This window comes from Manis javanica, chromosome 9, assembly GCF_040802235.1.
Source record: "Manis javanica isolate MJ-LG chromosome 9, MJ_LKY, whole genome shotgun sequence".
Lineage (NCBI taxonomy): Eukaryota > Metazoa > Chordata > Mammalia > Pholidota > Manidae > Manis > Manis javanica.
Window position 1 is genome coordinate 67,570,269 of NC_133164.1, and position 27,922 is coordinate 67,598,190.

At 45.5% G+C, this 27,922-nt stretch overlaps 1 protein-coding gene across 3 annotated transcripts in view; it reads right to left on the reverse strand.

Annotated features, from left to right (window-relative positions):
• B4GALT6 (beta-1,4-galactosyltransferase 6) overlaps nucleotides 1–27,922 on the reverse strand; it is a 54,065-nt gene that overhangs the window by 3,731 nt on the left and 22,412 nt on the right. For all 3 annotated transcript variants that reach the window (XM_073212720.1, XM_073212719.1, XM_037004744.2), the window contains exons 3-8: nucleotides 25,356–25,469; nucleotides 14,299–14,423; nucleotides 9,208–9,324; nucleotides 3,542–3,729; nucleotides 450–572; nucleotides 64–165 (exon numbers count right to left, since the gene is read on the reverse strand). In XM_073212720.1, the coding sequence (XP_073068821.1) occupies nucleotides 64–165; nucleotides 450–572; nucleotides 3,542–3,729; nucleotides 9,208–9,324; nucleotides 14,299–14,423; nucleotides 25,356–25,469 (769 nt within the window). The remainder of the gene's footprint in view (nucleotides 1–63; nucleotides 166–449; nucleotides 573–3,541; nucleotides 3,730–9,207; nucleotides 9,325–14,298; nucleotides 14,424–25,355; nucleotides 25,470–27,922) is intronic.

The following is a 27,922-nucleotide window of genomic DNA, read 5'->3' on the forward strand; positions in this document are numbered from 1 at the left end:
TTAAAAACTCTTTCATCCATTATTTTGAAACCTTGTTATATCTGAAGACAATATTACACTTACCGTCCTAAAAACTGGACTTCACCTCGATGGTGATGAGGAATAGACTTATATTTTCCCAAGTCTCCCTCTGGTCTTGTGACATTAAATCCAGCATAGTGAACTCTACAAATACAGTATTTATGGAAATAAAAATATAAAAAAATTAAATTTGGCATAAAAATTGATTACATAAGTTCAATTTAAAATAAAAAAGAAGGCTTTAATGTATATGCTAACTGTAATTTCAGAAGGCACTCTTAATGAAGAAAGAAGAAAACACAAAATAGGATTTAGGAACCTCAAAAATTTTCCACCCCAAAGAATCTATTCTTGGAATAACAAAGTTCAATTTACCGAATATAAATTTATAGAAATTCTATTCTTCAGCGATTTGTACCTCAACATACCTATTCCAAAGGTCATCGTCTTCTCCTCCCCATCCCCAGAAGGCGTTAGGAAAACCATTGATCTTTCTAAATTGTTCCACGGTCAGTCCACTGACACCACCAAAAAACTCTTTATATGGAAGGCTATAAAGAAAGCAGAACACAGCATTCTAAAACCGAAATCAAGACAGTCTGCCTCACACAGTCAGGTTTTCAGTCTCTCATGTACTCTGCGAAGTATACCTGTGTTTTCCACACAGACAAGTGTGTTGATTAAATCACATTCTGGGAAATATGATATGCACCAGGAAAGAAACATTTTTATACTCCAGTGGAACAAGTACATCTAAACGTGTTATGTAAAATACAAAACAAAGCTGTAATTTAATATTTAGTATTAGTACTTTGTAAGACTTAAAACTCAGAGCTCAAAAACTGTGCAACATCTTCACTCCAATGTAAACTTGATGAAACATGCCACAGCTGTTTATACAATGTCAGATGTGGTTAAGCTCATATGATTTGCTAAATTAGTTGAGCTTGATTATAAATGTGCCATTTATTACACAGACCAGGATAAATGTAAATTTGTAAAGACAACCCCAGCATTTAAGTTTGAAATGACTAGCAGCCTATTCCTGTAATAATCATATCTGTTTGGATTATACTCTCAAAATACTTGTGGATATTCACAAACATATTTATTTTTAATGCACTAACATTTAGAGAAAAGACTTTTTAATTAAACTGCAATAGACATGTAACACTGTACTAGTTTCAGGTGTACAACATGATTTGATATATGTGTACAATGTGAAAGGGCCAGCCCAGTAAGTCTAGTTAACATCTGTCCATACTTAGTTACAAAATTCTTTTTCTTGTGATGGGAGTTTTTAAGGTTCACTCTCTCAGCAACTTTCACACGTACAGCACAGCAACTACAGTCCGCACGCTGTACATCACTCCCCAGGACTTACAACTGGAAGTCCTGACCCCCTTCACCTATTTTGCATACCCCTACACCCCTCATCCCTGGTAACCACCAGCCTGCTCTCTTTATCTATGAGGTTTTTTCTTTTAGATTCCACATGTGAGATCACACAGCATATGTCTTTCTCTGAGAAATGACTGTATTTTTTAATCTGGGTTTTATCTTCTTTATCTTTCCCTAACCCTTACTCCAAGAACTTTGTCAAACTAAGCTGTTCATTTAGCTACAGACTGGTGTTTGGTGTCAAGGCAGTGCCCCAGACTTGCAGTCCAGAATAAATGCCTGCTCTCTCAAACGTACCATGGGGCAGTAGTGAGCGGGCACCCCCATGGGTCAGGCTGATGGGGGGCCAGTGGGAAAAAATACAGCTGTAGCATCAGAAACAGAGCTGTGGGAAACCCGCAGGGCCGGAGCAAAGCTGCCTCCGAGGAAGGGAGAGAGACTTTGGTTTTCCTGGGGATGCTCGCCCCTTCCCTAGGGGAAGGGCCTAGAGCAGCCGCAGAGCACGGGTGGGGCAGCTCCCACGTGGACCTCCAAGGTGGCAGGAGGCAGCAATCCTGAGTGTGTAAGAGCGACACTGACTCCAAAGGCAGCCACAGTGTCCCTGGTCACCTTAGGAAGTTTACGCCTGGGAAGTTAACACCAGTTCGGTTATTCTTGCCCAGGCTAGTGGTGTGGGAGAAATGTGAGATCAGCAGAGAGGTAGATGTGCGTGTGTGAGTTCACTGACATGTATGACCTGGTGAGCAGATGAATTCCATTTATTGTGCTTAAGTAGAAATGATCAAGTGAGATATACCCAGCATGGGGAAAGGTCAAATGAAGGTACAATAAACTAAAGAAGGGAAAATGGAAGCTCAACTAGCAAAAATCTAGTGGTGTTTGTCCTACACTGTCCAAAGGGAGAGAGACACTCATCTGGGGCCTGTGCTGGCTGGTCAGCAGCCACCACCACCTGTGGGCACCACTGGGGCACATGGATGTCCATCCGGCCTCACCCCATGGCCTGAGGTCTATCTGGCCCACCACTCCCTGAGCTGCTGACATGCTTCCTTAAGCCACACTGTAACTTCAACTCAAACTTCCAAGATACTCTATGAGCCCCGGGAGCAGTCTGGACAAAAAGGAGCATTTTATTCATTAGCAATTTATATTTTCAAGTAAAAAAATTTAGAATTCTTAGTTTATATGACCTTTATATTCTTTAGTGAAAATCGATTCCCCTGCCTCTAATCGGACCCTTGGGGGCCAGCCAAAACTGAGTTCCTAGAAGTGCTAAGAACCAGATCCTGACTCTCAATGGCTTCCTCCAGGGTGACACCAGACTTGTACTTCATATTCTGCAGTAATAAGGACATGGCTTTCTTCCTAACGATAATGAGGGGACTTTTTCCTGTTTAGCGCTGACCCCCCGGGTCAGGTCACCAGACCTCCCGCCTCTCTGCTCTGCAGGTGGGCAGCAGGCAGTGCATGGCGGAGGCCGCGAGGCCCCGCTCCAAGCCGTCTCTTCCCTCTGCCTCGCTGCCGGGAACGCCCATCTCCCCCAGGTTAGGCCTGAGGCTCCCGCACGGTCTCGGACCCTCTCACAGCCAGGCCGCCCACCACTGTTTACCTCTCGAGGCCCCTCTAGCCGGGAATGAAAACCTTTCTTCTGTGTGAAAGGCAGGGCAAGAGTCGTGGCTTAGGAAGAAGGTTCACCGCAGAGGGCAGGGCCCTCCGTGCATGGAGACTCCCCGTGTGGGTGGAGGCCAGGGGGCTGGGGGCTGTGCCCCGGGTGGGGCAGCCAGGCTGGGGCGCTCCCCGCACCACAGGAGCGCTGACACCCCGAGGACACCAGCCACTAGCCAAGCCCTGCCACTGGGAGACGAAACCCGAAGTCCATTCCATGTCTGCTTGACCTCAGGAGCCAGGCTCTCTTTCCATCACTGCACACTGAACCTCTAAGGGCGTTCACGCAAGGAGGCTGGGTGCCGCCCCCGGCCCCCTCGGAGGGCGAGCTGCAGCTGCCAGTTCTCTGTAGTCTCCTGACCCCCTCAGGCCCAGGCACATGATACTTCTGCCGTTTCAGTGTTAAGATCTGCAGGCATACTGTACAGCGTCGGGAGTACTGCACATCACTTACATATACATGTATTTATCCAGCTTTGCTGCGAAATGACGCGGCATTTCTCCACATCCGTAATAGTTTCGGTCATTTTCAGGTAGATGATCCACATCGTGGAAGATTACACAGTCCCACACGCTGTCTTTCATGGCCTCTTTGAAGCCCACGTTGAAGAGCATTGCACGGTTAAAAGGCTGTGTGCCAGTCTCCACAGAGAGAAAAACAGAAAAGTACTCAGGCTGGTCATCTAACCTTTTTCTGTATTTTTCTAATCTGTGGAATCATGGTAAAATAATAACAACAAATACATCCAAATCAAATAGATAAAATATAAACATACTTCAGGATTTTCAAATACACTGTTTAAAAGCACTACATTATTTTATACTTGGGTAACATACAAGAAAACATTGTTATTACTTAGAACATTGGTAGATCACATTCATATAATGATATAATTTGTGTTTCTGGATATTAGTTCTTTATGACCAGGAAAGAAAAATAAAGCCATTAAAAATAATGCAGCTTGTGTTTTATTGCATCCTTCCATATGCTGCCAAGACTAAGGAGAAGCAGGAAGCTAAAAGTGACTCAATAGGCAATAATCCTTCTTTCATATAACAAGGTCATGGAGAGAAAATTTTGTCTTATTAATGCTTGTAATGAAGACATTTTTAGAGACAAAACAATGGAACTTGTTACACAAAATTCAACTTCCTTTATTGCAACTATTTTCCTTTATTATTAGGGAAGATACAACAAAGTGCCTGTGAAACAGTTTCTGTTCTTATTACTCTTGCTTCTGATAAAGACCAATAGCATTTAATGGGAGAAAAAAAATGGGAACTTACCACACAGAACCCAACTTTGTATATTATAACCACTTCCCTACAAGGAACATTATACTAAGGTGCTTTGGCAACAAAAATTTTCATTTCCTGTCTGAAGACAAAGAGCAATTATCTATGCCTTAGAAATACTTCTCAAAATCATTTCCAAAATACAAAGCAGAAAAGGATTCTGACAGAAGCAGACGAGGTATATTATGTAGGCACCACAGGGTCACAGGCTCCAGTGCGGAAAACTGCTCATCTTCCATCCTGGCTCCTGCACCAACTTGAGATAATAGAAATCGCTTTTTACAGCTTCATTCTTCACCCATGAAATGGGGAGAATAAAAGGGACAGGGAGCTAAATTATAATGTCATTGCTGGTACATCGCCATCACCTTCTTTGAGGTTTTAAAAAATTGTTTTTACTCATGTGGACATCATACTTCATGGCTTATAATAAAAAGAAGCAACTCTATGTCAGACCCATCTTCTTCCTCCAAGAGTGATATGTTTTAGCTCTTCCAGAGGTTTATTCTGGTACTTAGCTCCAGCATTTCCAGCCTCATTAACTTTAGACATTGTCTACTGGCTTCTTATCACAGTCATTAAGCACTTACACTACCACACCCATTGCCTCTCCACCCATTCTCCCAGTCACATCTTTTGGTGTATCAGGCAGTGTTTGCATTATTAGGACTGCATGACTATTTCTTGAGTGCTGAGTGAAAACTGAGATGTCTTCTGTTTCCTTAGTTTTCCATATGACTATTTATTCCTTTGTACAGAAGCCCCAATAGAGATGCCCTCTACTAATTAACATTCTTATTAATCAAACACACCAAGTCATCTTTCAATTCCTTCTCCACCCACCAAGCCCAGCACCAGCTCCTACTGCCCTTGATTCTTGCTCCAGTCTGGCCTGGTCTGACCGGGTCCGACTGCCACCTGGAAGTTCTCTCTCTCCCCACCTCATCCATATCTCCTATGTGGCTCTTGCAATTTGCTCAGGCACATCCTTAAGCAGCTTCCTTAAGTAAAGGTCCATGGAACAATACAAAGGTAATTTTTTAGTCAATGAATGATTGAAACTGATAGTCTCCCCTTACACTTGATCGACTTTTTGGCTGGGTAAAATATTCTAGGTTAAAAAATCACTTTCCCCTAGAATTTTAAAGGTGTGCACCACAATTTTCTAGCTATCAGCATTGCTGAGAAGGTTCATACGATTCTGATACGTAACCACTGGTAATTTTCCTACAGTTTCTTTGATAACTTTTTAAACTTTGTATTCTAAAATTTCAAAATATTATGCTTCATAGCAGATTTGTATTTTATTCATGAGCACACACAGGCCCTTTAATCTGAAGACTCATGTCTTTGTTTCTGGGCAGTTTTCTTATTTGGTCATTTTTTTCCCACTCCTATAAGCCCCCGATTTTGTCTGCTGTATTTTTCTAGACTTTTGATTAGTAAGTATATTAATTATCTACTGACTTGTAACAAATCACAGTAAAAACTTGGTGGCTAAAACACCAACAGTCACTTATGTTCACAGCATCTGGGTTACGAGATCCGAGCGCACATCTCTGCTCCTCCATGTATGGCCTCACTGGCAGCCCACTCCCAAGGGGGCTCACACAGTTAGCAAGATGATGCTGGCAAGCCGGTGCCTCCCCGAAGGGTTGCCTGAGGGTCCTTGTGACATGCAGGCGGCTTCCTGGGGAGGTAGATCTGAGAGACCGAAGCAGAAGCAGCCACGTCTCATCGCCAAGCCTCAGAAGCCACACTCTGCCACCCCACAGGCTAGCTGACCACACAAGGCAACCCTGTTCACTTGAGGAGGAGACCAGAGCATGCTTGAGAATAAGGCTCTAAAAAGCTGGGCCGAACCTCCACATATGTACACGAGGATCATGCAGAATACCTCTCTTGGTCCATACACGTACACCCGACATACACCCGGCGCACACGCGCACAAGCAAATTCCCAAAGCAAACTCAGTGAAAACACAAACACCTCCTCATTCTTCCCCATGTTCTGCGTGTCCAAAGCTCAGAAAGCGACAACGCCCTTGCTCAAGGCGGAAGCCCTGGTGCCACTGTCGTCCGTCTGCCAGCGCTCACAGTGCACATCCAAGTCAGCAAACACCACCGCTTCTGAACCCAGTGTAGCCCAGACCACCTCCCTGCTCTCCTTGTCCACCTCCTCAGCAGCCCGACCCTGCCTCCTCCTGCCCAGACCTCCGAAAAAGTTTTCCAACTGCTCTCATTTTAGCCCTTGTCCACACAGTCTCCGCACACTCGCTTTTTCAAACCATCAGTTAGATCACATCATTTGTTTCAAAACCCGCCAGCACCGTCCGACCTCACGTGGGATAATCCAAGTCTTCACCCTGGCCTGGCAGGTCCTTTGTCACCTGCTCTGACCTGCCTCTGATTTCCTCCCTAACAACCTCCCCGACTCATCGCTCCGGTGACACTGACCTTTTTACACACACCGTCCTGCCTTGCCTGGAATGCAGATCCCCCGACATCAGCACGGCTTGTGCCTCAGTCATTCAGGGGTACTCTGACCTCACCGACCCAGGAGGCCTCCAGAGACTGTGTATAAAAGAGCATGTCTCTCTCCCCTTACCACTCTGTCTGCCACGTCTCTCAGCCCCGGTCCCACCAGACATAGCACACAACTATTTATTGCCCATCTCTCCTCAAGAGAACAGGAGGGCCCGTACCTGGTCTGTTCACTGCTGTCTCCCCTTTATGAATGAACAAAAGTGGGCTTCATGGAGGTAATAAAGTGATGAACTAGCCTTGCCCTTTAGGGACTTCCAAATATTAGATCAGGCATATCTTGCTCCTGGGCTAATCTGTTTCTCTAATGAAGATGCCACTCTTGCTCGGCCTCAGCTAGAGGGTTGGGGGAGATTCATACCTAACTGCTGGCTTCAAAATGCTCAGCAGGGAAAAAGCCTGAGGTGCCCAGGCTCAGCCCCTCTGCTCTGAGGCCCCACAGCTCCACTGTGCTGGCAACTCAGGACCTCCTCTGATGGGCTTTCTCTGGCGGGTAAGCCTCTCCTCCTCCACAACACAGCCATCACCTGACACACACAGAGGAGGAACCGGGGATCTGACTGTCTGTAGTCACAACTTTTAAACAGTCCCTTTTCCCCCAGTGCTTCAGTCCATCTTCCATGACATCTTTCAAGTGCCAAGATTCGCAGGGGTCTGTCCAGCAAACGGACTCCATTCTGGGTATGCTCACCCTCAGAAGCACGTGAGTTTGTGCTCAAATCCTATGCTAAGGGAATTTCTGTGCCCCAGCTGCTTCCTGACCAACTTCCAAGTGCATGATGAAATCTCTCAACTATGGCCATCTCTTTTGTCCTTGTGGCTTAATGACTTTAAAGTCTTTTCTTTCACACTCATTTTAGGAGTTTGGAAAGGAGAAGAGGTAAATATGTATACAAACTCCTGTTATCTGAGTAGGAGTTCTGAGCTGCTCTTCAATTGTTTAGCACGTCTGGGCACCCGTTCAGCAGATGGATGACCCTTCTTTTACGTGGTAAAGATGTTACCAGCTCAAAACCACACACTATCAAACATAGGGGCCTGAATTAATATGGATTCAGGCTGAGATTCAGATTTAGCAGGTTTATCAAATTCGGATCTTAGCTGCTTTGCAAAGATTTCTTCATCACATACACAAATAATTCAATGGTGCTGGACGCTCAGGAGAACACACCTTTTAAACACAGAGGCAGATATCTCATCTCCCAACACATCATGAAGTTTCAAAAGAGGGAACTGACCTGGAAGTTTATATGACTGCCATGAAAGTAGTTAAAATATTTTGATTTGCTATCAGGTAAAAAAAGGTAGTCAATTTTCATAAAATAAGTTGTTACATTAGGAAGTATAAATGCCCTATATACATTATTATAAGCATGGGAACTAACCATAAAAGGGGGAATTACATACAGAGAAGTTTAAGTAATAATAAATACTACTAAGTATTTCCAGGAGGAAAAAATACAGGCAAAAAGCTAGGAGTGAAAAATTAAAAAAAAAAAAAAAAAAGATCTAAGCCATGGAGGAGCTGTGAAAACACATTAAAAATAACTATCTTAGGAATAAAATTTGTGTATTTTTCTACCAAAAAAAGAAAAAGAAAACCCAGAGGCAATAAGCTGGTCACTTACTGTCTACTGGTAAATAGAGAAATACACTTTCAGTCATGCTCAGTGTGAGTAAAAAAGAAGGAACTATCAGGAAAAAATGAGGTCATCAGTGTTTAGACCAAAAAGTACCCAAATTACAATGTATTTGAAACATGAACAAAACGCACCATTTTAGAAGTGCTACACAGAAATCAGTGATAAATTCAGCAAATACCCTAGGAGGTGGGAGGTGGGGTAGGGGAAAACTAAGAAGGAAATCACAGACAATACTTTAAGTATAAAACTCGGTAGTGACAGATGTGGAAAAAAATATAACTATGGAAAATACATCTCCAAAGCACTCACATAAGACTGAAAATTGTATACATGGAATATTGAGATATGGAAAATATTTTCAGAGAAAAATCAGCTGACAATATAAAGAATAATCAGAGACAAATATTTCACTTTAATAGGTAAGACATAGGATGACTCAAAATAATAGGAACATGTGAACTGATAAAATGGATTACCAAAAGTACTACATAGAACATGCTCAATTCAAAATGGAATTTTACCCAAATACTTTATATTTGAGAAAAGCCAAGGATTAACCTTATAAAAAAATTTTTAATCACACCATATCTAAGAATTTATAAGTTCCACTTAATTAACATTTAAAGAAATATTCTCACCTGTTCAATGACATAAAAGGCAAATTCCAGCCTCTGTTTCTGGAGCATTGGAATCAGATGTAAGAAGAAAATTGGAAGATGCTCGTGGCGGTTACGGAAAGGAATGAGAACGGCCACCTTTAAAGAACAAAACAGCCACATATGTAAATAAACACAGCCACTAGCCTTGGAGGGACAGATCAAAATTAATCCTAAAAATTTCTGGTGGCTTTAATGTTTACACCCTTTGGAATTTTCTCACCAGAGACCCAGCAGTGAGCAGATGCAACCACGTGCCCCTTGCCATCTGGTGCACCTGAGGACGTACAAACAGGCTCTGGGGGCCGTACTGAGGATGGTGCTCTTTAAGCTGGCTTTATTTGAATTGTTAATTTTCTAATAAAAACTGAAATTTAAACAAATATTTCTCTATAGCTTATAAATTATAAAATAATTAGATTTTCAAAGAGTGCAACAGTCAAAAATATCTACTTCTACTTCCAATATTTATATGTCACTCTATATTCTGCATTTTCAAATGCAGTCTAAATTGGTTGTAACAAAATTATGTGAAAACATTGAATCTTGGATTTATTAAACTTTCACCTATTCCAAATAAATTTTACTCATGAATGAATAAATGAAAGTATTGAATACATGTAGGTTTAGGACCTAGTCCTACTTGTAAAATCATGATATAACATTAGATGCTGGCAGTAGAAAATAGAAACATTTACCTGCGTATTTCATATCACCAGGATCATGAGGGAAATTTTTAAATTATTAAAATAACTTTATTTAAAGAGAGAACAGAAGATGGTTTAGAAAAACTGAGGATGCCGAACCTGGGAATAACACGCTAGCTCCCTTAATGCTGATGAGAGGTGGGAAAGGAAAGAGACAATGGCTAGGAGGACGACGCTTTCTGTCCCCGTTGTTTTATATTTGGTAAGCGGTAGGGGCAGAGTTCTGGGGCCTCTGCTGGCCTCACTGTGGCTCCATTCCCTTTTGTTTGCCGCCCAAAGCCCCCGTGGCTGTGAACCTGAGGCGCACGGGGCAGCCAGAACAGTCTGACCCCACCTGTGCGGGGCCCCCGCACCCGCACCCGGGCCACCGCGGGACCTGCTCCTGGGCCCCAGCAGCCATGGCTGCACCTTCACAGAATTCCCAAATCAAACAAGTCCCAGTGCGGCTCAGGGGCCCTGGGTGTACTCACAGCCCAGGAAACTGCTCGAAAAGCAAAGGAGAGGAGGGAAACAGTGAGCACAGATCCCCAGCCCACCCTTCAGGTCTATCAGTGCCATAACTTCCAATAAAATAAGGGTCATGTTTACCCTCCCTGGTTTTGAATTTGGCCACAAACTGGCCACTTGTGACATTATGTAAATGGGCTTTAAGAGCAGTGAAGTTGAATTATAAATATTTAAGGGGAGAAGCACTATTAAATAGCTGCAAAGTCCATATTAATAAACACAGTTAATGTAAGAATTTGTTCTCCATGTAAGAACTTGTTCGTTATACTTCAGAAGATTGGAGACTGATGAAAATTAGGCTTGGAGTGGAGTAATGATTGTGCATTGAGCATTGACTCCCCTATACAGAATTTTATTGTTGTTAACAACCATTTGATCAATAAATATGAGAGATGCCCTCTCAAAAAACAAAACAAAAAAACAAAACAAAACAAAAGTACAGACCTCCAATTGTAAAATAAATAAGTAACTAGGATGTAATGTATAGCATAAGGAATATAGTCAAAATATTGTAACAACTTTGTATGGTGATAGCTGGTAGCTAGAATTATCACGTACATAAATGTTGAATCACTGTGTTGTACACCTGAAACTAAAGTAATACTGTGTGTCAACTACCCTTCAATTAAAAAAAATTAAAAAATAAAATAAAAAATAAAAAATAAACACAGTTAGACTGAGCAATGACTCGAACATAAGAATACGCAAAGACACAGACCCGAACATAGTGATTTCTTCAATGAAGCATTTAAAATATCCAGAGTTATTTTTTCTTAAAACTTACAAGGAAACTGAGAATACAAGAGAAAGAAATTACCAATGTTTTGGCAAATTTAAATAAGCAAACTCTCATTTCAATCGCAAATAAATGTCCACATTTTAATGAGACAGTTATCAAAGACTTTGAATATGCCTAAAGCAAAGTTTTTACTAAAATTAAGCTAAATCATATCTTAAAAATTCATTTGGCATGCCCCTTACGGCTGTGAAATGACTCTCAACAGCTTACAATTAATTGTCTAGAAAAAGATCTGTCTTCTGTGATAATTCTGTGATAATTCATTTTGTTTAAGGACATTCTTTCTGACATGGCCCGCATTTGCTGATGGAGCTGCTCTCCTATTAAAAAAACACTTCATCAATCCCTCCTCACTACCTCTCATACAAGCAAAGTCATCCCATTCAGGTTGCTCACACTTTAAAACGATGAATCTTACTGAATTTATGAACCTATTTTTCTCCCTTGCTTATTTACTCCCATACTCACCAAGAGGAGATTAGCAAGAAAACTGTTCACTACATAAACTTCCCCTGCCAAGTTCTGGGCCCACCTGCAGCCCGCGTCCCTAAGTGACATGCTTCAAGCTAACCTCCCATCAGGGTGTGCTTGCCCTCTGCCTGACACACAGCTACCCAGCTCTCACTCCCCTGCAGCACGCCCTGGTCCCTCTTCCTCCTCCTCAGTCCCAGGGCCGACAGGAGGCACTTCACACAAAATGCAGGCTATCGTCCCTTCCCACCAACAGAACCCGAATATCTGAGGACTGAGTTCAAGAATTTTCATCTTTACCAAACACCCCAGGTAGTTCTGAAGCACGTGGCTAAGACCTGTCTGAGCAACTTGGACCAGGACTAGAAGTTCAGGTTGCTGAGCAGATAACCACATCAAGCAGCTGCCTCATTCCTTACGCCTTTAGACTGAAGCGGTACAGGCCTCCCCCCAAACCCTGAGTGGACAGACAACGCCACAGGTGAGCACTTCGCTTTTAGGGACCTGGAAAGCATTGCCATTCGCCATTCACCTTTTCCAGCCTCCCTTTCAGAAATAAGCTTGCCCCTGTAAGGCATCCTACCTTGCTGGATCTCCCCCTTGAGCCTGCAGTGTCCAAAGTAACTAGGGATTGCTGATATCACCGGTCTTAGATCTCAGTTCCAAATAATTGGCTGTCAATGAACTCATTGCTTTTTCTAAAGCAAAAGACCCCAAATATTAAAAGCAATTTGGTGGCCTATAGTTAATGAAAGTCCAGTTATCTCTTCTTTCCTTCTCTCTCAGCTCTGTTCCAAGACTAAAACGGGACATTACTGGAATGCAAGCAGGCTGGGTAGCGGAGGAATTAAATAATTAAATATGGTACATACAGGTCACCCAAATGATTCTCAAATTCATCTCATACTTTTAGCTGCAGGGCTCAGAACTAGAACCTATTCTGAGAAGGTTTGTGCAGAGCTGAAGCAAGAGCCACATCACCACCCCGTTCCTACAAAACGAGCTGACCTTTAGGTCTCTGAATGAGCCTGTTCTAAGGGGAACACTCAAGACTTCCAACTACTGATTCACAGGGAGGTTAGAGCCTAACTAAAATCTCTAAGGTGGAACTGCTCATGCAGGATACACCTCTCCTGCAAAATGAGAAGAAAGCACACCACAACATCTTAGATCTAACATCTGATGCAAACCACTGAAGAAAGGACAAGGGTTAATTCTTCCAATCTGACATCACTCCACCACTACGCCACACAGCACACATCTGAGGGGTATGTGGTACCCCACATGGATACAAGTCCAAGCACCCACCTCCATGCTACCCCCACGGCCTTGGTAGTTAACTGAATATGCTTTCTCTTCCATTAGCGTTCAACATACTTATTCATCACCCAAGTAAGAAAAATAATTTATTTGCCCAGGACATCATTAAAGAGTGGGATTAAGTAAATTGGGCCATATTTTACATATAAAGGGGAGGAAAATCAATGGAAGGATTCATTTAACTGAATCTGACCTTGGAAATAGACAAGACAACTGTGAAATAGAAGCTTTGCCAAAATTTGTACTGGGATCCATTTAAGCAGCTTTACAACTTGTCTGAGGAGAAAAAAATTTACTTAATAATCTGTAACAAGGTTATTTATTTGTCTCATAAACTCCTTCAACAAAACTGGAGTTGGTGCTTACCTCCTGCTAGACACTCCATTCTGCATTATGGACGCAGATCGCAGTAACACACATTTCCCAACACAAATGGCTCAAGGCCAGCTAAGTCAGCGGGCTCTTATCATAAGCTTAATAGCATGTAATTCTCCTTCCCAGAAGGGATTCTTTTGGGGGGGTACCAAAAAACAAGTATCTTAGTAAAATACTAATTCTTAAAAGAGGAACTGAACACCATTTCCAGATTAAGGCTACATCAAAATCCTTCAGGATGTAACATTTGATTTTATCATATGCTATTTTCACATGAACTTCATAACTGCTCTTTCCTACTCAGACATAACAGCATATTATGAATGCACACTCATTAACCAGTGTCACAGTACTGAAAGCAACCCTAACCCATTTTTTAAGCAGCAGAAGCAAGTTCTAGTTTATAGCTTTTCAAACAAAGCATTAATTTGAATTCTGACATGTCAAAAAGATTTAAAAAGCTGGTGTTCTGCCTTCTGAAACATAGGTGAAGAGTGCAAAATTCTCCTTTCCATGTCCCACAGTGACCTCTGAGCAGCCACTTTAGAATTCTGGGGCCATGAGGAGCCCCTTACCAGACCCAGGGGGAAATCACTGGTTCCAGGCCCCAGACGCCTGCAGGTGTCAGTAATCATTATGGATGGCTACAGGAGGCAGAGAAATCACAGCCTCTCTCCAGACAGAATACAACAGGGGAAAAAACCCTGCTTTCTGAGCCACACTCCAGTGAGGAATTTACTCCAGAGCCTCCAGGAGTCTGAACACATGAGCATGTATTCTGCATATGCTGGGCGCAGTGACAGTCTCCACATATTTCACCATGTTTCTGAGTCACGCACGCTTTCCCTCAAATGCACAGCAATAATCACGTAACGTTTCAAAACGTGACCTCACCTTCCATCTGGGTTTACAGTCCTTAGGCCTCCAGTGACCTCCTGGCTCAATATCTAAATCCTTGGAGAAGAGTTGATGAATTTCATCAAAACTAATTTCACTTACATTGACATTGAAGAATCCGCCTAGAAGGTAAAAAAATGCAAAGATTTGGTTTAAAATGAAGTAAGACAACAATCAGTAGGATGTCGCATAAATTTGCTGCCATGATGGTATGGTTCATTCCTATTAGCCCCATATAACTGTTAATGTCACCCCTTTCAGTTTTAGTTTGGATGATAAATTATATGGTCACCCTATTATCTTTGGTAAATCAGCCAAAGAAAACCCAAGTGTTTAAACTTTTTGCTTTGAGTAATATAGTGAATATTTTCATATTCTGTGGGAAACATCTGCATGTTATTACAACAGTTTATTATTGCAATTTAACAACTAGGTAAGTCAGAACTGTTTTAAATTTCAACATAGTCAACATAGAGGACATGAGAACACAATATGTAAGAGTTAATTACGCAGACAGATTGGGAATTCAATCCCAGCTTCTGTGTATTAGGGAAATTATTTAACATTTCTGGGCCTCAGTTTCCTTACCTGTAAATGGGAATGGGGATATCTAACTCCCAACACAGCTGTATTCGCTAGATGAAATAAGGCAAAGGTACACTCTCAATAAATGTTAGCACTACTTCTGTCCTCAACTTCAGCAACATTTCTTAGGAAAATTTGCAAACACAACTCAACAAATTTATTTTGAGTACCTACTATGTATCCCCTTGATTTGCAAAACTGAAAACATATGGACTTGTGAGGTGTCCCTGGTCTGCCAGGCGCTCACTCTTCCAATTAACAAATACATGATATTACTTGGAGCTGTTTTGCTAATAGTTTTTCTAATATATACCGCTGAAATAGGAATGACTTGGATGGAAACCCATTCCCACTAATCATTCAAAAACAGAACCAAAATGTAGTAGAACTAGTTCTTTCTAACCTTATCCTGTAAAATACAAACCAACACATGTTTAGACGTCTCCCATTTCAGTCTTCTGAGCCCCCGCGGCCATGACCCCACAGGGAGATCACTCAGCTACTGCCCCAAGGAGAGCTTTCCCTCCCTGCTGTTCTGCCCTCTGTAAGGCTTCTCAGCCACCTCTCCTCCCACCCCCCTTCATCCTAACTAGGCAGGAAGATCCATAGCTTCCACTAAGCACTGAGCAGAGTCTCGTAAAATGTAAATGCCCATGCTTCTGAGTAAGATAGGAAAAAACTCTGCCATCTTCTAGCGCCCGCCTGTTCCCCTGACGATGTCTGTGGCCTTTCAGAGCCGAATACCCACTCTTTAGTGGAACAAGATATGCAAAGTAGCTCATGTTGGGAAGGTCAGATTTACCTAAAGGAAGGAGTACCCCACGAACCTGCAGAGAAAGGATAATAAGTCAAATGTAAGGTTGACCAAAGTGGACTGTCATGGCTCAGCTGATAAACACAGGCCCAGCACTGTGATCAAATAAAGCACACAGATGAATCTGATGCATTAGTGTTATGCATGACTGCTAAAAAGAGAGTAATTAGTCTAACTAATAATCAGTTTGCATAAGTAACTAAAGTTGGTATTCTTCATGCACTGTTCAACCAGATTTTTTGCCTTTTTTCCAGCTGTACTGCTTCAACAGCTGTAATCATCACTGTCAGCAGTTTCCTCCAGCATCATTTGCAGTTTAATTTTCACCTAAAACACACATGTGCTGGCAGATGGAGAGGCAGGCCTCCTCTCTCCTCAATGAACAGGGCCTCCCATGTCCACCACTTACTATCTCTGCTGCCCAGATCCCCAAAGTGACTGCCTCCCACCCTTCCACCCTCAGGGCCCCTCGACACTTCCCACACGCTTACTGCTCTTTGCTATGAAACTGATTCACTGGCTGAAACCAGTGACGACCCAGTGGGTCAGTCAACCGACGGTAATACCAACACCACTGTTGGGGGGCAAGGCGGGTAGGCAGTACAGGTGGAGGGCACAGGGACAGGCTTCCAGGACAGGCACTGCCACAGGGTACAGTAAATAAGTGATCAGAGAGGCAGAGGGGAGGAAGGATTATGGGCCAAGGGAGGGGGTGTGTGATGAGAAAAATAACTTCATTTTTCTGCGTTGCTGCCAAGGCGTTTTACCAGATAACCAGGCCCAACCCAGAGTTTGGACACATAGATAAGACTTGAGTTCAGGATTCCCGCCATAAAGTTCCCTCTGCTTTTGCTTTTCCCAGAGTACCTTGTAAAATAACCTTAGAGTTAAGCCCCTCTGCCCCAAAGCCCTTACAGATACGGTGCTCGCACCCCGGCTCTCACCGGGACAGGACGCCCCTCCCCGGCTCACTGCCCCCCGCTTCTGGGGTCCCCGAGGAAGAACCTGTGCCTCTGCTTCCTTTGTGCAGCAGTGTTGAAACTGCACCCTCAATCCAAATGACCGCATGGGCTTCGCACCCGCAGTGGAAGCTGGATGCCAAGGGGGCCCCCTGCTCACCCGTGGGTGGCCTGTACCCCACTGTTTAGCAGGACATAATCTATAGTCTTCATTTGATACAGGAGCCCTGGCTCCTCGGCACAGCTGGTGAGGAGGATGGCACTGTGGGTGCAGCGTGTACCCCAGGAACGTCCTGGGGCTGCACACAGTCCGCGACAGCCTCTACCAGGCCCCTCGGCCTCTCGCGGCGGAACCGCTTTGGCCGCTGTCACAGCGCATCCCCTGCCCAACTGTCAGGGCTCAAGAGCTCAGACAGGCCGGCGGACCTCAATCTGAGGGGCATGCTTTCCTGTTAGTCTCCAAGCAAGCCCCTCCTGGGTGTCTGGGCTGGACGTGAGGGCTGCAGACGCGCCCGAGTCCAGCTCTGAACAGGCGAGCTAAGCAGCTCGGGGGCCCAGCATCTCCTCCGTGGTCCGGCCAGTCCGGCCGCCAAGGGGCGCCCCGCAGGGGAGCGCTGGGAGGGGAGGCGGCTCGGCTCCGGGGCCACGTGCCTGGGCAGGCGGCGCAGTGGGGAGCATGCAGGGCCGGCCACCCGCGGGGGAGGCCGCCTAGCAGGGCCACCCTGCTCCCTGGGCGCAGACCTGCCGAGGCGCCGCCTGGGGTCGCTGCGCTTCTTGCCGCTGCCGCAGATTGTCCCTCAACCCCACAGGACACGGGCAGTCTTAAGCTAACATTCAGTACATAGGAATTACCCATATTTACATTTTGTCTTACATTTCAAGTAAACCCAGCGTGCCATTATCTCCAGCTAGAGAATTATTTCCTCTAAAAATCAACAGCTTTCAAAGACCACTTCATTCAGTTTGGGGCCCATGTCTGTTTCTTGGTGTCTTAACACCTAATTCCGGATACTGTGGTTTTTGCCACTGTTTTACACTCAGTTTCAAAATATGTACCCAAAGATCTGATGACAGCATCAGGGAAAGACCTGAATTTTTCCTAGAAATAGCCCATCAGGTGAATTCCTCTTCGAAGCCAGAGATGGTGTTTGGGGTAAGACAGCACATTCCCTCCCTTGTCTTCCGGGCTGCCGCCCAAGGCAGCTCCCAGCCTGGCCAGTGCAGGAGGCACCTGCCTGCCACCCACTGGCCCCTCTGCAGCTGACACTTAGAAACGGCCCACCCCCAGGGCTTTACTTAGGCTTCTCTACATCTGCAGTTTTGTGACGTCTGTTCACACACGATTTCTTACTGAACTATACTCTTCAAGCGACCACATCAAGAGTATTCTAAACATAGAACGGTTTTTCGTCCCGCATCCCTAGTACTGAGTGCAATGCTTGGACACAGGATGAATGAGTGTGTGTGTGAGTGTGTAAGAGTGTGAGTGTGAGTGTGAATGAGTCAATGAATGAGTGAATGAGTGGAAGTGGCAGAGCTGGTGTGTCCAATCTTACCTCACCTCTCTCTCTCTGCTTCCTGCCCACCTGCCTTGCCATTGCATGGCTCCATTAGGAGCTAAAATACGCCTTCCAGACATTAGTGCAGAAGGTGTCCCACACGGAGACTGATCCAAAATTACAGCCCCCCGTGTGGCCCGAGTTCTTGTCCCCTGACCCTGGCCATGGTGTACAACTCCTAACACCCAATTTCCTCCCCTGATGGTTTTTACTTGCTTCCCTCTGAATGACCAGCCACAGCCTCCCGTTAAGGCCTTGGAATCCACCCGCTTAGCCTTCAGCCCACCCCTGGAGGCCTCACACCCTTCACACTCTTCCAGACCTTTTTCCTTGCCCCTGACTATCAGCAGACGAGCTCCTTTAATGTTGTAACCTACAGCCACTATCACCAAATGTCCTCAGTTCTGAGACACGCACCCCCTCACGTGCAGCATCCTACCCCGATGGACCTTACGGTGTGTGCACTGAATGGATGTACTGCTCCTTTCTTGTTCCCAAACTGCCATTATGAAATGTAATGATATATCTTGTCAAGAAAATACGGCATATAGTATAATCCTCCTGCTTTTCAAATATGTTTTCAAATGTATTCGGTTGCCAAGACATTTCCAGATACAGTGCTTTAGTGATTTTTCTAGAAATACCTCCATCCTCATCTTAAGTGAGAGTGTCCTCCTTCCGAGCTCTGCTAAGTGCCCACTTTCCCAGGTCTGCATCCCCAGAGCCGGGCAGCAGAGGAGGTACTCTGCACCTTACAAAAGCCATCTGCTTCTTCCTTCTGCAGATTTACCTCCTTTGATGTTTATGACTGTTAGCCATATGCCCAATGCCCTGCTGTGCTAGATAGGCAGCCTCCCAGCCCCATCCATCATCCGTGTCCCCCAGCAGTGGAGAGCGATGGTCATGTGACCAGAAACGCCTGCAAGAGACTTTGAAGCCAGTGAACTGAGGACATGCGCACTTTGCAAAAACCATCCTTTAGTAAAGGAGGTAGCAGAAGGTTCTGGCTTTAGGGGCACCAGGAGGGGCCCCTAGGGCCTCCAGACCTGAGCACTGCTGGTGGCAGGAAAAACCCAGCAGGGTCTGGGCCTTGTTCTGCCTGCTCAGTCTCTGGACCTAACTCTGTGGCCCTCAAGCATTGAGGGCTGCCTGACATCTTTTCATGGATCCCCTTTGTCTTAAACTGAATTAAGTCATTTTCTGCAGTTTGCAACCAAGAAACCTGACTTTCTCTTGGGCCTGGGGTGTGGCTTAGAGGCCTGCGTTTCTAACCAGAACCCCAGCTGAACATCCCTGAACCACACAGAGAAACACAGTTCCGTGAGCCTCACCCAAGCACAGCCCCCTGCGATGGACTGATGCTTGTCCCACCACCCCAAAATTCTTATGTTGAAATCCTGCCCACCAGTGTGATGGTATTAGGAGGTGGGGCCTTTGGGAGGTGATCAGATCATGAGGATGAAGCCCTATAGATGGGGTTAGTGGACTTATAAAAGACCCTAAAGGTGGCCCCCATCACTTCCACGATGTGGGGCACAGTGAGGAGACAGCCACCTGCATCAGGAATTAGGCCTTCACCAGACACAAACCTGTCAGCCTGTGACCTCAGACTTCCAGCCTCCAGAACTGTTAAGAAGGATCTGTTGCTTAAGCCCTCCAGTCTATGAGATTTCTTGCTTAGTAGCCCAAATGGACTATAACACACCCATGCTCTCACAAATACTGTTACTACCCTGCCCTTCCTGACCTGCCATGCTCAGCAAATTGCCTGATCAGCAATTTTCCATGCTCAAATTCTCCACCCAGTAAATACCACTGGAGAAAACCACGCAGGCACATGGACTGTCCCACTACTGAAGGGACAGCACCTGATCCAGGGCCTGGAACACAGGAAGCTCCCATCGAAAACAAGCCGCAGCCTACATGTGCATCTGCATCCCCGAATAGGGAGGGGGCTGACCGGGCTAACCAATTAGTCACCTTTAACTTATGCTTAGTTGACTCCACTTTGGATTCCCTACAACACCTTGTTAAATATTTACTCCTGCCTTTCGAGCTGCTGGGCCCCCCTGGCCATCTCCATACAGATGCAGAGGCCTGCACCCTCGGCATCCCCGCCGCTCGCCCACAGGCAAGCCCTGCCCTCCCGGGAGGCGGTGACTACCTGTCCAGGGCCAACCCTGTGGCCGGGACATGCACGTTTCCGCTGGTGCTCTCCCGGCACTCAGGGGGGTCTGCCCTCTGCACCCCGCTCCTTCCCACCTCTCCTGCCCCACTCCCTCCGCAATGCCTCAGCGCACACAAGCCCGCCTCTGCCTCAGGCCTCCTGCCTCAACAGCACCCCTCCCTGGTTCCTGACCCCCACCTCCTTCCCTTCCCACCAGCCTATTTTTACCCCGGCTTGTTTCCACCACACAGGAGCCGCTCCTCAGGACGGCCCGTTTGGCTATCTGTACGGCTCTTCCGCGGTTGGGCTCGCGGTGGCCCCCGGGACTCGGCGGCCTGTCCCAGTTCCACATCCCACCTGCCCTGGGGGTGCGACCGAGGTAGACCTCTGCTCCCCTCCCTCGGCCGCCGCCCTCTCCCGCCCAGGCCTTCCCGGTGAACCTCAGACCCCAAGTTGACTCCCTGTGCCTTAAACAGAACAGGCCCAACACCGAACTGCCTTCCGCGTCCTCCCAACGGGATGTGCAACCTGTGCCTCTTGCACAGTCAGCACTCACTGAGCCAGAAACCCGTCACCCACCCTGGTCCCCCCACTGGTCACCGTGCCCCGCCGACAGGGCCCTGCAGCTCCTGGGGCGCCTTCCTAAGGGCCCTGCCCTGCGTGAGCTCCTCACTGGCTCCGCAACCTGGGCTCGCCCCCACCCATCTGTGACTTCTCAGGAGAGCAACGTCTCTGAGCCCCACCCCAGTCCCACCACTCATCTGCCTACAGTAGTGTGTGTCACGGAAAGCCGCCCTGGTCACTGTGCTCACGCCTCTGCTCCCTCTGAGGCCCATTTCAGGGCGCCTAGGGATTCGTGGCGCCCTTGTGGCACTCAAGCTGGTTGGTCCTTTACACAGGAACTTCCCTTCCAGTCCAACCTCGCCTCCCACATGCCCCACTCCACAGCCCCTGGTCACGGTGCGCCACCCCCTGCCCGGAATCCAGGGCCTGTCCTGCCCCAGGGTGTTCCCCTCGACCACCAGTGAACTGTCCTGCAAGACCCAGGCCCAACGGTCCCTCTCTGAAGTCCTCCTTCTCCTTCCAGAATGAACTGCTGTCTGCCTTGGTCGCAGAATGACCTTTCCAGAGCAGTTAGCACACTGCCTTCCTCCGATGCTTCACCTGCTAGTCGGTACACAGGGGACCACATGTAGCTTCGATTCTCCTCTGCCTGCACCTACCAACAACACAGGGCCTCCCGCACACGCAGCCCCCCGATTGCCAGCCGCAGGTTCACTCTAATGCCCCTGCCTCCCTTCCACAACAAATCTAAGTGTGCTGGTCTGTTACCTTGAGCATATTTCAGCTTTTTTGAGGTTTATTTGCTTATCTTTGTGCTCTCTGCTGATCTTCATTTGAATGATTTAAACTCATCTCAGAAAGCCCTGTGGCTCTTGTTCTGTTCCTAAGGCTAGCCACCATAGAATGCCAGGTTGAACCATGAAGGGAACTATGCCACAAACAGTGAGGAGAAAATGCATACACTCACTGCAAGTGTGTTCTATTTGACCAAGAATTTAAAGGTGGATGAGCCATAGGCAAATCCATCTTCATTTTAATGTGAAGTGAACAACTGACATCTCCCATTCCTACCTCACCTGGAAAAATCAAAACATCCATGCAAAGCACTCACGGCTTTTCAGCTATGGATAAAGAGAAAGTTCTGCTACTCTGTTAGCATGGAGAGTCTCACATAAACTTGATAAAGCTGAGAGTGGATTTGCCCTCTAGGGAATCTATAAATACTACTAATAACAAAGAGGTATCCACTCATATTGTATAAATAACACACATTAAAATAGATGTTATACTGTAATTGATTGGATGTAAAATATTGCTGAAATCCATAAAATCAATTTAATCTGAATCCCAATTGGAAAAGTTCAAACATCGTTTGAACTCTATGATAATCTAGTGTCAGCAGTACCACTGCTACACTAGACGAAAATCGAAAAGAACCTAGAGCTAGATAATCCAACACAAGTTTTAAGCCTCAGCATCACTTTTGGTGATTATAGGAAAATTAAATACTGACATCCTTGACAGGTTTCACTTAAGAAGATCTTCTTACACAGACCTCCCTTAACTATTATTGGAGGAAGTGTCATATTCAATTGTTTTGTGTGATGTTATAATGAGATTTTACACTTGGGATTTTATTATGCTGTTCTCTATTACGAGCGGGAAATATTCCTGTTAATTAAAAAAAATTAAGGATGTATAGCTAAGTATAGAACTCCTTAACACCACACATTTCCCCTAGGTCTCTCACTCCTTGACCATTGTAAAGTCTGGCTCCATCAGTCGAAGTGAGGCCAAGGAACAGGAATATCAAATTAACGTCTATCAAGCCTCAAGCACTGTGCTTCTCTTCATCCTCACAACACGGTGGAGTTGATATTATAAACCCAAATTTTACAGATAGGTAAACAGAGGTCCTACTTTGCAGGGGCCACATACTCAGTGAAGAGGTAGGGCCTCTGGGAAGGAGCCTCATTATGTTGGCAATACCCGGAGCCCCTTTCTACGGACTTGTCTGTATGTGGCCGTGTTTTCTACTAAGTAACCCCCATCACACTGGCCACAGCTAACTGGACAACGGATTGAGGCTGACCCAAAGCGAGCAACCCGAGAAGAGGCCCTCTGTGCAAACATGACTGTCCAAACCTATCTGATCCTCTCTTGTAGGAGAATGCAACTCTGAGGGAAGCAGAGAGAAGGAGCGCCCCACGAAGACATGCAGTAAAAACGCAGCGAGTGCCAACCCTGGGACGGGGCTGCAGGAGAGGAAGGGCTGGCAGGCAGATGCTTTTAAACAGGGTTTAATTAGTGCCCATAAAGCTCTAATTAAGAAAATGACAATGAAAACAAGAACAGAAAGATTTCCTAAAACCATAAACCACTGAATATGCAATTTATGAAAATGAAATTATTGTAATCAATATTTCAGCAGAACATTACTCAGTTGTTTCAGCACTGCACAAAAACACTCATTTTTAGAAAACCAACACAGCAAACACAAAGTGATGACAAGTATGTAGCCCCCAAACCCCATCACCATTTTCTGTCTGTGGCAGCAAGGAGCAGGCAAGATCACAATCAACTGAGATTTTTTTTTTAAATATCCAATACCCAGGCCCCCTGTCAGATTGATGAAATCAGATACCCAAGAACTGTACGAGTTCCCCAGGCCACGGTGCAGCCGGATCCACTCTCGGTCAGTGGGTCCAGGACCACCAGCTTTAGCCTTACATGGGGACTTGCTTGAAAGGCACGTTCCCACTGTTCTGAACCTGAAATTCCATGTTACACGACCACCTACGTGATCCCGATGGACCCCAAAGTTTGCGCCATGGCCTCGCGACCTATCACCATATCGGAAGGTGCATCTTCCTTTTTAATTATGGATTATATAACACCAATCGACGGTAAACTGGAAAAAAGTCCGACAAACAGGACAAGCAAATGCTAATTTCCTCTGGAAACTCATGTAAACCAGCAAAAAACAAGTGTAGATACTGAGGACCTCAGAACACAAGGATACACGAGCAATTCCAAAACAATATTTATTTACATTTTTAATTATGTAAGATTTAACATACAAGCTTACATGCACAAAGTAATGCTTAAAACTGAGGGGAAGGAGAACAAAGAAAAAAATGCCAAAATGATGAACATGTGGCTTCTGAGTGGTTGTAGTGGGTTTTTTAACGATAATATATTATCTTTATAATTTTGAAAAAGCATATGTTTAAAATACAGTATATTGATCCCTACCTCATATTACACACACAAGTTAAAAAGAAAATTGTAAAATTATTAGAAAAAGAAAGAGTGTTTGTATGGTCTTGGGATAATAAGAAAAGCTTTCTTAATATAAAAAAAGCAAAATCTTAAATAATATGATTGGTGCCCTTGAACACATCATAATTTTAAACTTCTGTAAAACAAAAGCCTCCACAGACAAATGAAAAGAATTCAGGAACTGTGACAAGACGTCATGACACATATGGCAGAGAGCAGCTAACCACAGGAACATACACAGAAAACCCCCACTGACCAATACAAAACCTACTAACCAACGAGAAAAACAAGATGATGACGTGCACCACGAGGCCAGTCGCAGGCAAGAGAGCCTGGCGCTGCGCCCAGAGGCGCGGAAAGTGGCTCTGGCCAGCGCGATGAGGAGTGAGACCTGAAACAACCTGGGAGACCATTTTTATGTCTATCAGATTGGCAAAAGTGTAACAGGCTGTCAATACCCCGGGCACATCAGGCTTCGCTGCTGGGGATACAAACTGCCTGGGGGCACAGCCGAGCTCCCCACCCAACAACACTGCTCCCAGAGAGGAGCCTTCACGCACATTCACGGCCGGAAACCTGGGCCACGCAGCTCCTGAGAGCTCTGCTCTGTGTCGGCAAAAAGGGGGGCGACCTGAATCTCCACAGCAGGCAAAAAGGTAAATGAGATGTGGCCCATTTGTCCAAAGAGGTACTATAGGTGCAACAGTGAGGGGAAATAAATAGATCTGTATGTATCAACACGAGTAGTTTCCAAAGAGTTTTTAAGATGGCAGGTTACAGAATGAAATGCAATTTTAAGACCATTTACGTATATTCTTCAATATATATAAAACATTATATATAATTTCCTAGCTAATAGCCAGCTATATAAAAAATAATTTAAAAATAAACTGTAAGAATACACATTAAACTCACAATGGATGTTACTTCTAAGTTGGGAATAAGCTTTTTCTTCAGTTTTTCAACCCCCTGCCCCCAGTCCAAAAAAGGTTTGCAAAAAAAGGAGTCAAATAACATGAACATTAGCACCCACAGTAATGATCTGAGCAGGTGTGCTCGAATCCTATGATTTTTATTACTTTATTACAATGCAAACAGTTGAGTCAATATTAGATGACACTTACGCATGTAAGGCAGCTTTTCTGGGCAGGGGAGGTATGGTGAATATGTGAAGTTTTCCGGAAGATAGGTTGTTGTTTGAATAAGATAATCACTTGAATTATTGCCTTCAGGATAATCTTGGAGAGAGAGAAAAAAGTTACAACCAAGAAATTGCCTTTCTGTTTCACTCCTTGTATAAAACGTCATTATGGTTCTGAGAAGACCTATAATATGCAAGCAACAGTTGTTAAAAGCAATGATTATGAAGATGAAGAGAAAAGCGAAAAGCAAATGCAGCTGACGTGGCTACTCTCCTACCCAACCCTTCAACGCTGCAAGGATGGCCCTCAGCAGGATTTCCCAAGGGGGCTACAGGATAAGCCCAAAGCAGCCTGGCCTGGTCACCCATGCTTATGTAGCAGGCCTGTTTGCGAGGTGTTAGCACACCTGCTCCCAGCCTCCCACCTCTGAGCCGGAGGCAAAGAGAGTGTGGAAGTATGCCAGGGACTGCTCCCTGCTATCCGACCGCCTAGGGCACTGGGGGTGACCACAGCCCCCACCAGCAGAGGGTGAGATGTGTTCTCACCACCTAACACTTAAGAGCTGAGATATACCTACTCAACTTTTGAAAATCATCCCATTTGAAATCCTCAGTCATTCCCATCCCAGAGGCTGCAGCCCCTGGGGAGCCCTGGAGCTATCCTTCCATTAGACACGGTCTCCTGATGCACTGAGTCACACAACACCAGGGCACTGGCGTGGAGACCCAGGGTCACGCTGAGTGCGGATCCTCACTCCAGCACACCCTAGCTTGGAGGCACTCCGCAAGGCCACGTAGTTTCCCATCTGTGCCAACGACATGTTTCAATTAGACAAATGTACAAAGTGCTTAGAACAATGCCTGACCCACATCCATACTCAGTAACTGCAGCTGTGAGTGGCTGGTTTCGAGATGAGAACCTGACCCAACAACCTGGGACAGTCAGAGCCTTAGGAATTCTGAACTTGGAGACAAAGAGATCATGTTTCAGTCCTTTCTGGAACAAAGTTCTCAGATGCAAGTCTGGGAACCACAACCTGCCAGTTTCCTGCCCTACAAGAGGAAGCTGGTCTCCTGAGAATGAGACCAACATGCCGTGAGTAAGAGATAGAGATGGAAACAGCTGATTAAACTACATCCGTATCCTGGATCAAAGCCATGTACCTGCAGAAAGAAGCCATAGCAGATGCTTTAGGAAAAGGGGAAGGTAATTCCAAATCTTCAGTAATCTGCTCTGATGACAGAGATTCCTGTATGAACTGGCCTGCATGGAAAGAGGGACAAGAACTGGCACAGGGTTGAGAGAGACGAACCTGTCTACCAGTGACCAGCAAGTGACAGGCTGGAAGTCTGAGTCATACACCTTAGTGAGCTGCAAAAGCTAAGCCTTCTTCTCACTATGGAAAAATGGCAGAAACCTGGAAACTGAGTATCAGGTATATGAGGCAAGTCAGAGAAAACTAAACACCTGCATGTACCCCTTTTTCCTGGCAGATATTCGTTCACCAAAACAGAGTTGCTGGGGCTATCACTGGGGAGCGAGGCTGGCACTTTGGAGCAGGCACCCCTTGGCAGGCCTCCTGCTGGAAGGGGCCCTGGGTGCTGCCCACACAGATGCATAGGGATCCGGCCGGTACCAAGGGAGAGAGAACAGGAGAAGTCCAGTTGCCAAGGACTGCATGGAAATCCTAGCTGTGAATTCAGCAGGGCATCAGTATGGCTTTAAGGTAACTGTACTGCCAGAAGATGCCAACGTGGTAAACAGGGACTAATGAGGGTACTCCAGCTAAGGCCCATTCCAGCAGGAAGTGGGAAGGCCCCTGAGAACCCTGCCCAGGGCCTGTCTACAGAGGGTCCTCTCTCCAGGGGAGCCCTGACGTCCTTGGTAAGGAAGGAGGCGGACTCTGGGGTAACTGTATGCCCAGGGACAGACTACCTCCATAGAAACCCCTTAGGAGCTAATTCTCTGTATGTTCCCCACAAATATCTGCAAAATTTGAAGATACTAAACATAAAGTAAGTGCAAGGAAGTGCAATAAGGTTCGCATTCTTTCCTTAAGATGTTTTTTTAAAAATGTATCTAGATATATATCAAATGTTTAAGTAATATTCAAAAATATGTTTCTCCTTTTCTGGGGACCCTACCTAGCTAAGAATCTTCTATACACTGCACACCTGTAGGAGCTGAAAAGAGGTCAGGTTGTGCCCAGGAGTCCACTGCCTTTGCACTCCAAGAACTCACAAACCCTACAGCAGGTGACACGCCAGTGCAGTCCGCCAGTGATTTCTTAGTGTCATGCAGCTAACTTTAAATAAGAGTATTTTCTTACTCTGCATGAGTTATTAATCCTTGTCATTAACACTCAGGCCCCATCCCTTAGCTACGACTGGATAAATCCACAACCTGTTCACAGAAATGTGAAGCGCTCTAGACATTTCTGCAGAAGAAACTGTTAAGAGCAGCTCTCCCTGGGGAGTCTGGGGTGACAGGAGGACTGACATGTTGTTCCACTGGCTGTTTCAGGGCTACAGTGACTGAATCTTTGGAGA